This window comes from Seriola lalandi, unplaced genomic scaffold, assembly GCF_002814215.2.
Source record: "Seriola lalandi dorsalis isolate HSWRI2012SDOR001 ecotype SW California unplaced genomic scaffold, Sedor1 jcf7180002054360, whole genome shotgun sequence".
Classification (NCBI taxonomy): Eukaryota; Metazoa; Chordata; class Actinopteri; order Carangiformes; family Carangidae; genus Seriola; species Seriola lalandi.
This window is the reverse complement of record NW_019524913.1, coordinates 399,785-409,840: the sequence shown is the minus strand read 5'-3', so window position 1 is coordinate 409,840 and position 10,056 is coordinate 399,785. Positions and strand designations below refer to the sequence as shown.

Below are 10,056 nucleotides of genomic sequence, written 5' to 3'. Positions count from 1 at the left end.
AGACCAAAGAAGCTAATTAAAGCTGTTTATCTGGTGTGAGTACAAGGTTAGCACTAGGGCTAACCACCTTGGAATCCGTGAACACTCCCAAGTTGGAACAAGGAGTGTTTTTCTGTCAACATTGCGTGAACGCAGCATTAACCGTGGGTCGACTGATACGATCGCTTCAAAGTGAACATTTACCACAGTTATGTCCTCCTCCTGCAGCCACGCAGGCAGTTGGGTGCTGTGGGAGAGCACCTGGAACAGTGTGGCTCTGAGTGCACAGTAGTTGTCTCCCCTCACTCTCCTCAAGCTGCCAAACCTCTGGGACATCTCTTTATAACCCTGCAGCAGCACACAGAGACACCACAGGAAGTCTCTCAGCCATTAATGTGAAAAAATAAAAAACAACAACTGGCTTTAATCTGAAACACTTCTTTCCCGAGAGGTACAGGAAACAACCTTTCTAATGAGAGCACTTTTGGCAGTATTTCCTTTCCACTCTCTCTCGCTGTAAGACAGAATATCCACCGCCAGGGCCAAACTGCATCTGTCCTCCACCTTTAAAACTGAGTAAGAGAAAGAAAAGAGAAAGAGGATATGATGGACAAAACAACTATTGTCTAGGTTTTGCATGACGAAACAAAAGTGGTGTTGTTTGTGATCCCTGGTGCAGTTTAATCCCTGGTGCAGTTTTGTTATGTAGATGTGTGAATTGGATGTACTGACGTGTAGTTTCGAACACAGACGGTGGTCCTGGCTTATCACTTTGGGACACTGACAGCTCCTCGGCCCCTCTGTACAGGTCTTCTTCACTGAAAGGAAAAAGAAAAACACATATGCGACTGAGCTCTATAAACTCAAGACTTAAAGGAGAAGGCTGACAGTAATTTATATTTTTCTTATTACTAACAGGTATTTCCAGTTTAAACACATCGGAGTTGCACTGAGTGACACGTCCCTAAAATACCATTAACGTGCACTGTGGTTTATTTTGAATCAGTCTCACACACAACCTTCCAAGTGCTGTACAAACTCACAAGAGCATCAAATGTGTATTAATCTGCAGCTGAAAAAAGTCCCCGACAAATGCACTATTTACTCTTTTGGTTACGTTTGCTAAATACTACGGTGCCCTGCTATTTTGAGAGATTATGAAGTGTTAAAAAAAGGAAATATGATTAGATAGATTGATATATAGATGGATAGATAGGTAATAATATTAACAGTATGTATGTAAGATGTATAAACTTATGTAACGAAATGAATCATCTACATTTCATTTTGGCCAATATCCTCTCTAGAGAACTGCGTATTCTTAGTGGTGACTGTGTGGCGTTTCAGCATTGCATGCCAGTACCACATCCACTTTTTTTTTTTTTAAACAGTGTCTCTGTGATCCGTCAAAGCTGAAGATTAATAGAGTCTACATTGCCACATAATTTTAAACGGTCATTTCCTGTGTTGTGTCCCACTCCAACACCCCCTTTTAGAGTTAGAGGAAGTATTAAATTCCCAGACTTAATCTTTCAACTGATAAAAATATTGAATTGAATATGAATTAAGAAAAAAACCAAAAATTCTCTTTACCAACCTGTTGCCCAGGTCATCTTCAGCAGGGTCGTCCTTCTCTGTGACAGGTAGCACTTCAACCTTGACATCAGGGGCAGCGCTCCCTGCCAGCTGCTCCTCTTTTTCAGTTACCTCCTGAATCTCAGCATCGTTCCCGGCCTGAGTCTCGGTCCCTGAGGGAGCGTCCCCTGCCTCCGAGTTCATCACATCATCCTCCTTCGCTGTGGGAACATCTTTATCCTGCACTTTCGGCATCATTTCCTCCCCAATATCTTGTTTGACGTTCTCCAAGGAAGTGACCTCCTTCTGGCTTGTGGCTGAACACTCAGAATCTGGTTTTGCATTCTGATCAAACTTTGAGCTGGACAGTGACACATTTCTGTTACTTTTCCTGCTTTATATAGAATCAGTAGTTTTCTATCCATATCTTAAACTCATAATAAAACAGTAATACCCTAAATGTGCTACTTAAATACCATTTTATGTTGTGAATCATATATTAAATTCTACAAATATTGTAAGAAAACAAAATAAGAAGGTATGAAGAACAGAATCATAGAGATATGCAATTCAAAACAAAAGCAGGACAGTCTGAGAATGACTTACAAAAAGCTACGGTGTCTCTGCGCCCCCTCGTGGTCACAGTGAGACAATCAAATCCACAAGTATAAACAGTCCATGTAAACAAGTGTCTTGTTTTGATATCACAAACTGTGAACTTACTGACCTCTCGCTGGCGTCTGCCGGAGGAGTGGTTTCTGGCTCCCTGACAGAGTTGGAGGAATCTCGCTCCTCACCGCTGTGGTTCAGTCCCATGGGCTCTGATCCAGGAGAAGACTCAGAGACATCATGGCTTTTTAAGTCTTCAGGACCAGCCCGCTTGGACTCTGAAGAACTCCCGTTGTCTGAATCCTCCGTCACAGAACTAGACACAGGATAATGGCAGAAAGACAGAGATTTACGGTATGTATTTCACTGACTGCAAAGGTAGGAGTGGGCCATAAAGAATTGGCAATCAAAAATTTTCACCATACTGATACATGTATTGTGACATGGTACATTTTCTGGAAATTCAGTTAACAGTTTATAGAAATAATCAGATGGGATTCAGTGTATTAAATATTTGATAAATCAAGTTAAAATCCTGTAAATCCATAAAGAAGTCTTTCTTTATTTCTTGATTTTGCAGCACTGTCCTTGAAGGCCTTATACAATCACATGATAATGATTGAAGGGACGGTGACCTTTGCACAGAAAAAGACCACGGCATTTGACATACTGTATGTTGGCCAATCTGACTCAGACATCTGGTAGAAATAGACAGATAGTGTAAATGCAATAATAGCAAGAAGACATGATTCCACCAGTACATAAATAATCCATGGAATCTTTTGAAGTATGAAAAATCACTTGATAGTGTTTTCTAGTTAAGTAGTTCCTGATGTTTTTGGCTTGTGATCTTTTCAAATGAAGCAATATCAACTTACTTCATCAGAGTTTGCAAATGTCAGTGGGTTACCGCCAGTTCAAAGAAAAAGTACTTCTCCCTTCTCCGACATTTGAATCGTTTTTTAGAAGATTTAAAGAAACACTGGATCACAGTCTGGAAAATAAACCTAATTTTGCGTAGAAATTCCTTAACTGCTTTTCTATACCTTTAATCATCTTGGATCTGCTTGGGAGCATCTTGACTAGAGCTGCAAAGATGAATTGGTTCATCTATTTAGTTTCAGTTGATCGACAAAAGCAGTTATTTTGATAATCAACTGATAATCCAATAATCGTCAAAAATGTCAAAACAAAAATGTAAAATATTTGTATTGTATGTAACTTCTCAAATATGAGTATTTGATTCTCTTCTTTGTCACAAATGATAGTAAACTGAATATCTTTGGTTCTGGGCTGTTGGTCAGAAAATATAAGACATTCAAAGGTGTCACCGTGGTCTGTGGGAAATTACAGATATTTTTAAATTAAAAGAATTAAAAATACAACCATGACATGGGATGACACATAAAAACTATCGATTTTTTATTTTTGACTGTCCTAACTACAGATATTTTAATTCAACCAATGCATGCTTCTATATATATTTTTTTTATATCTTTCTTTTTCAATTTTATATTATATATGCCTTACCAGCTCAGAGCCTCTCTGTTGATCTCCTGACTGTCCACAGAGACGGAAAAGACCTGACAAGCCGCTGCATCCACCTGAGTGTTTGGCACTGACAGCACTTGATTATTTTGAGAAATCTCCCCTGATGGTTCGGTTACAATAATGTCAACAGCAGCCTTGGAGCCTGCTTCTTCCCTATCATCATGAGAAGTGCTCACTGCAATGTGCTCTGTTGTTGTGGTTGTCTCAGTACGGGAAGCCTTTACAGGGCAGACTGACTCGGCTGTTTGTGAGACGCCATCTGGGATTTTGTCCTGTGCAGAGAATGGATTTTCTTCTCCTAGCGCCACATTTATTTCTGTAAAAACCTCCCATTCAGCTGCAGCACAGGTGCTCTGCTGGGATTGTAAAGTGCATTGCAGAAGTTCAGCTTGTCCAGTGTTGTCTGGAGGTTCCTTCATCTCTTCATCTTGTTCTCTGGTGGAGTTTTCTTTAAGTTCAAACCCTTTGCAGTCAGAAGGCGTTGCGGTTTGAATGCTGTCCTTCTTCAAGGGTCCATTCTCCTGAGTGTTATTGGGCTCGGACTCTCCATTCTCAGGACTGTGCTCCACCTGAACAGCCTCAGCCTTTTCCTCCACCTTTATATTGTCCGCATCAGGTGTTTTCCTGAGTGGCATAACACAGAGGAGGATAAGCAATGTGAGATAATACAACAAAACACCCAGTAAAAGTAAGTTATGAGTAAAAGCCCTTTTCATAAACAGGAAGCCTGAGTAGATATGTGACCACAGATAAAATTTTCCAGCAAAATGTTTCAAGATTCTTTGTATATTGTACGTGGGAGGGGGGGGAAGTGAGAGACCCATAATTAAAATAGTCATTTGTTTCTCTATACACCAACCACTAGAGCGTGAAATACCAAAAAAATCTGTCTCATCCTGAAACCCTTTAACACCTCTGGAATTCCCCTAGTCCCATTAAGGACCTCAGTGTTCTGTATGTTACTCTTTGATTTGGTCACAAAACAACCCACACAAAACCTAGGGGGAAAATATAAATGTTATTATAGTACTTGTTACAGTTTTGAAGGTCATTTTTGTTATCTCATATTTTTTTACATTCTGCCCACAAAGATGAAATGTTTACCATAGTCAGAATTTATGTTTGAATCCGTTATCTCCACAAACAGAGAGATTTTTTGTTCTGTTCTTTTGGTTTAGTAATGTCAGTCTGAGTAAAACAAACCCACTGGGGAAAATTGAGATTGTGTGCCATAAAATCACCAGTTTAATCTTTTATCAAATCAGAGCCACACAGGAAGTTCAGGTCAAATTACTGGACTCTCAACCACTCCAAAACACTGAATTGGATTTTTCACATGGTAAAACTATGTAACTAAACCACACAGTAAAACAGAGATGGTTGAGGGAGAAAAAAAAGGAGGCTAAATGTCTCAGAAGGCCAAAAAAAGGAAAAGGTTATCTCACCTCATGTTATCATCTCCGTCAGGACCACAATTGCCATCCACTACTGTTACACCTGTGGGCACCGTGGCCCTCGAATCATCTTCCAGTAAACCACTTCTTTCCTCCGCACTGCCACAGGGACTCTTAGCGGGACAACAGCAGTTCCCCATCGGCTCCCTCTTGTTCAGGAAGTCAGACAGGTTGTAGGCTGAACGGTGACCTCTGGTCCAAAACGACCGCAAGCGACCTGATGAGTCGCTGAAGCCTGATGATTTCAGGAGTCCATGATGAAGATGGTCAAGCTGTTGCTAAAGCCAGGAAGCAACCATGTTTACATGTGGTAATAAGGTTGATACCTAAAAGCAAAACAAGCAACATTACCACATGAAAGATTAAAACGCTTAGTGTGTGATGCCACTGGTGTTACAGCATATTCTGAGACCCGGTTAAGAAGAATGTTTATTAACCTAGATTATTTTTTTGATTAATCAATTAGTGGTTTTGTCTACAAAATATCAGATAATAATGAAAAAAAAAAGCCCATGAGTTCCCACAACCATAAGCGACAGTCCAAAACCCAAAGACAATGATGTGCATTAAGTTAAAGTATTAAATCCACACATTTGAGAAGTTGGAACCAGAGAGTTACCAGAAAAAATGACTGACACAAATAATCATTTATCAAAATAATTGCTGATTAATTTTCTGGATCAACTAATTTACCAATTAATCAACTAATAGTTTCTGATTTAATTGCCACTGCAAATGTTTTAGATCATCTTTAATGACACAATGTATTTTGGTAGGCGTTACCAAACATGGTACCTCTGTAGTGTTTCACAAATTTTGATAGTTGTGATTTAAATGTACCAAAAGCTATATGAAAAATACCAAATATTGTAATTTAGTATAGGTGAGATATTATTGCTCTATAGACAGACCAGTGCCCGGCAATATGTGCTATCACAGCTATTGAATTTTGTGACTCATTCTCTGTATCTAACTATCATATTGCCACAATCTTTGGTGAAGAACCATCAAAATTTATGACACTATCTATGTGGGAACAATTTTTAATAAAATATATCAAAAAACATTATAATTATATATGATTAAAATCATTTTGCAGTGGAAACGTGGCTAAAAATCCTATTCGGGTCACAGATTTTGGTGTAAGACCAAGAAGATTTTAAGTCATGGCTACACCCCATTGTTAGTGTCAATACAACGAGGTAACAGCACATTTCACACGCACATTCACCTGTCACTGCCGTATTAACATCTTGTTATGTCCAAAACATACCTCGGTTGAGTTTTATTGGAGCCGTCCTCCACGAGCTCGCACTCATGTAGCTCCTCTTCCTGTTTCACTTTTGGTTAGCTGGAAAACAAGCTGAAGTTAGCTAGCCAGCTAGCTGCGGTAAACTTAAAACACAAACATACGCTGCTAAAGAGTGACCGCCGTTCATGAGAAACACCGCTGCCACAGTAGTTACCTTTTCTTGTGACTACACAATCATCGTTTAATGCGGCACATTTCATAAAAAGCGGGTATTTACTGTGTTTTCTGCGGAACATCTGTTGGTACGAACCCTTAGCATAGCCAGAGCAGCGGGGTCACAGTTTGGTCCGAGCGCATGACGTCATACTCATGTGCGCCGTGAGTTTTGGTGCCTTCTAGTGCGCCTCGGAAACCAGAATACACTTGGGTAGATTGTTTGAGATCGGTGTGTTTTTGGCGTTAATGCTGAAACAATTAGTCAATTAATCGGTTAGTCCAATGACAAAACAGGAACTGAACTCAAATACTAGTCCCAGCTTCATATGATGGCAAATTGAAATCTTTAGTTTTGGGGTTGGGAATATTTTTGGTACATTGTTAAAAAAAAAACAAAAAAAACCCCAATTAGTATTATAGTAATAAGTTATCAATTCTTAGTATCATGGTACCTTTCAAAAAATTTGGCACTGACCTTAGGTCTATGTGTGGTCCGACCATTTCTCACTCCAGTTACCTCTGTAATACCCATGACTCTGTGACTGTGTCTGAGACTTTTGCATCAAATCAAAAATTTGATTTGTTTCAGAAAAAAAACTGATAGCATAATATATGTGAAGCTTAACTCCGTCACTGGGTTTTCTTGTTAAACTCTGCCAAACTGGTTACAGAAAAATATTTACAAATCTACCTTAAGGTTTTGTGTGATATGTGAAAGTGAATTTAAAGAAAGACACACACTTAGTATAAAGCCAAAAAATGTCCTTGATAGTAGAACAAACTAACGGAAATTCTTCATTGTTACAATCATATCTAAATAAATAAGGGGCAATAAACATTTTTTTCATTTCATTGGGCAACAAAAAAAGTGTGAGAACAGAGCTGCAGTAAAACATAGCAAATCCATTTTTATTAAAAAAAAAAAAAAAGATGTAAAATCATAGTTTACATTATATACATCAAAAATATTTCATTGCAATGTGTAAGAAATTTACACTTGTAATCTGTTTTTTTCCATAGTTTATGTGCCCATTCAAGTATTGTCATCCTTTAAACCTGCTGTGATTTTGGTCCCTGATCTTAAGTCACTACATGTTCTTCAGCTCCAGTATGTGACTGATCAGCTCCTGTGGCAGTCCGAGCTCTGACACTACATCCACGCTGTGTTGGAGGAGGAGGGTTAGACCTTCACCTGAGACTGACGAGCAGTCAGTGGACCCTGAACTGGGCTTTTGTGGCTGGTGAGAAACATCCAGGTCCATTTTTTCTTCTTTCCTGCAGCAGCCTGTCTTTTCACATCCCCCTCCACAACAGCCCTGATCTGCCTGCTCCACCTCCAGGTCCTCCATGCTCTCGGAGACGTCGCTCACACTGGGAGGAGGATTCTCAAAAGCCTTCCTGATGTCGTCTATCATTTTGTCTTCATACTGTGAAACCTGTAGCAGGAGCTCAGTCACACTGGCTGGGACAGGCTTTTCCGGATGCACGATCTGGCACCAGCACCATACAGCACTGTGATGAGACACACAAAGAGGCAACAGTGTCAGATACAATGGCACAGAGAAGTGACTGGGACTGGCATCTGCTGGACAGAAAAGAGATTTCAATAACGGTCAGTACAAAAGAGACTCATGATGTTTCCGTGCAAGAAAGAGACTGAAATCATTACAGGGGAATATCATACACAGAAATCCTTTTTAAAGAGTTGAAAAAACATGGAGAGGCTGAGCAGAAACACCTAAAATCACCTGATATCTTTGCCCAAATATATATTTAAAGAGAAAAATAGCTAAAGCAAAATAAATTTCAATCTCTGTCTTGTTAACAGTTTGAAAACCATAACAATTTTTAAACTCAGTTATAGAGAAAAAACACCTTCCATGTAGGATCATTTCAATACGGGTAAGGTTTCTGCTCAGAAAAGAGAAAATTAAAAACTAATTTTCTGCCCTTCTGATTTCCTTATGTTCCTAATAATTCCCTTATGAGAAGAAGAAGAAAATGATCATTTGTGTCCTATTTAAGGACCCCTTATTTTGGGGCTCCTGGAAACCACTGACACAAACCAGTCTGTATCAAACATAAAGATCCAATGATCCAATGAGTAATGAAGTCGACTAACTGATCGCAAATAAACTGATTCTTTATTTTATTTTGATATGCATCAAATCTCTTATATATCATATTAATTTTATCTTTTAAGGTTTGTGTATGTATCCACCTGACTTGCACAAATGTATAGTAAGTTATATTACCACCATTGTACAATGTATATTCAGCTCAAAGTATTGCTATGAGTCTATCATTAGCCTCTTTTATCCAATTATTTATTTTCATAAATGTATTGTGTCTATTTTAAGTACACATATCCATCATTTACCAGCAAAAATAAACATTTGATGCTCCCAGCTTCTAATCTTTGTCTAGTGACAGTAAACTGAGTGTCTTTCAGGTATCTGTTGGTAAGACGTCACAGGTTAGAGTAACTCTGGGGGTCTGGGAAACTGTTAGTAGCAGCTCTGATCGATTGATGACTGATCAACGTGATCACTAATATGACTGTTTACCTTACGATTCCTTTGAGGCGACCCACAGCCACAGTCTGAGCAGCTCCTTCCCTGAAGCCCATGTTGAACCCGACCTGAAGTGCGGCGTCCTCCCCGGCATCAGCCCCGTCTACAAAACCGTCCTGTCCGTGACAGCCACACCATCAGTTATCAGAGAAAGGACTCACAATATCACTCGAAAACACAGCTCTGTCAATGTCACTATTTTCATGAGACCACACACTGAGAGTAACAGCTGCTATTTAACCACTGAGTTTAGTATTTAGAGTAAATGAGAGCAGGTAGAAGAGGTCGGCTACAGCCGCTTTACCCTGACTCGCTTCTTCATGTTGGAGGTCCACTCTTTCCTCTGAAGACTGAGTTCGTCCCCACACTCGTCGAAGACATCATCGCTACTGTACGACACGGCTTTGAACCAAGACATCTTTAGTTCAAACTAAAAACCTGTTTTAAAGACGACTATTGGTGTTTTTGTGGCATTTGTACGACCGACCATGAGACTACTCAGCGACCTCAACAGCAACAGCTAGCTAGCTAGCTAGCTAGCTAGCCAACTGTATAGCGTCATCCTCCGCCTTAAAGGGACAGTCCACCTTTAAACGAAATAATATATTATTGTCATTGTCATCCTCATTATTTTTGACTCTATATTTCTAGTCATTTATATGTTCGAATTAAATTATATTCCTAAAAAAAAAAAAAAAACTGAATGTAGTCTTAGCTTTTTTTTTATTTTTCACATTTCCGTCAGGAGATTACAGATAACAGTTACACTTTTCTTTAAACTGGACCAGTGAAAGTTGTTTAATGTGCTTTAAGAAACTCCTTTCTTCACGCTTAATGCTCCTGAACC

At 39.3% G+C, this 10,056-nt stretch overlaps 2 protein-coding genes across 2 annotated transcripts; both read right to left on the bottom strand.

Moving 5' to 3' along the window:
- Positions 1-12: 12 nt before the first annotated feature.
- Positions 13-6,749, bottom strand: LOC111656598 (uncharacterized). Its single transcript, XM_023408374.2, has 9 exons — positions 6,731-6,749; positions 6,442-6,519; positions 5,160-5,494; positions 3,694-4,338; positions 2,282-2,479; positions 1,577-1,915; positions 712-797; positions 445-551; positions 13-327 (listed from the first exon to the last, which is right to left on the bottom strand). The coding sequence occupies exons 3-9, from the start codon at positions 5,306-5,308 to the stop codon at positions 13-15; spliced, it is 1,839 nt and encodes a 612-aa protein (XP_023264142.2). The 5' UTR covers positions 5,309-5,494; positions 6,442-6,519; positions 6,731-6,749.
- A 770-nt stretch (positions 6,750-7,519) lies between these two features.
- On the bottom strand, positions 7,520-9,742 carry otulina (OTU deubiquitinase with linear linkage specificity a). The gene is made up of 3 exons (XM_023408320.2): positions 9,514-9,742; positions 9,204-9,325; positions 7,520-8,148 (listed from the first exon to the last, which is right to left on the bottom strand). The coding sequence occupies exons 1-3, from the start codon at positions 9,625-9,627 to the stop codon at positions 7,725-7,727; spliced, it is 660 nt and encodes a 219-aa protein (XP_023264088.1). The 5' UTR covers positions 9,628-9,742; the 3' UTR covers positions 7,520-7,724.
- Positions 9,743-10,056: the final 314 nt, after the last annotated feature.

Excerpts from the sequence above, each read along its gene's own strand:
- LOC111656598 (XM_023408374.2), bottom strand. The coding sequence starts at position 5,308 with ATGGGGAACTGCTGTTGTCCCGCTAAGAGTCCCTGTGGCAGTGCGGAG. Across the intron at positions 2,480-3,693 it reads AACAGAGAGGCTCTGAGCTG|TTCTGTGACGGAGGATTCAG; the intron begins GTAAGGCATATA and ends TCCTGTGTCTAG. Across the intron at positions 328-444 it reads AAAGTGCTCTCATTAGAAAG|GGTTATAAAGAGATGTCCCA; the intron begins GTTGTTTCCTGT and ends GTGCTGCTGCAG.
- otulina (XM_023408320.2), bottom strand. The coding sequence starts at position 9,627 with ATGTCTTGGTTCAAAGCCGTGTCGTACAGTAGCGATGATGTCTTCGAC. Across the intron at positions 9,326-9,513 it reads ACATGAAGAAGCGAGTCAGG|GACGGTTTTGTAGACGGGGC; the intron begins GTAAAGCGGCTG and ends TGTCACGGACAG. Across the intron at positions 8,149-9,203 it reads CGCCTCAAAGGAATCGTAAG|TGCTGTATGGTGCTGGTGCC; the intron begins GTAAACAGTCAT and ends GTCTCATCACAG.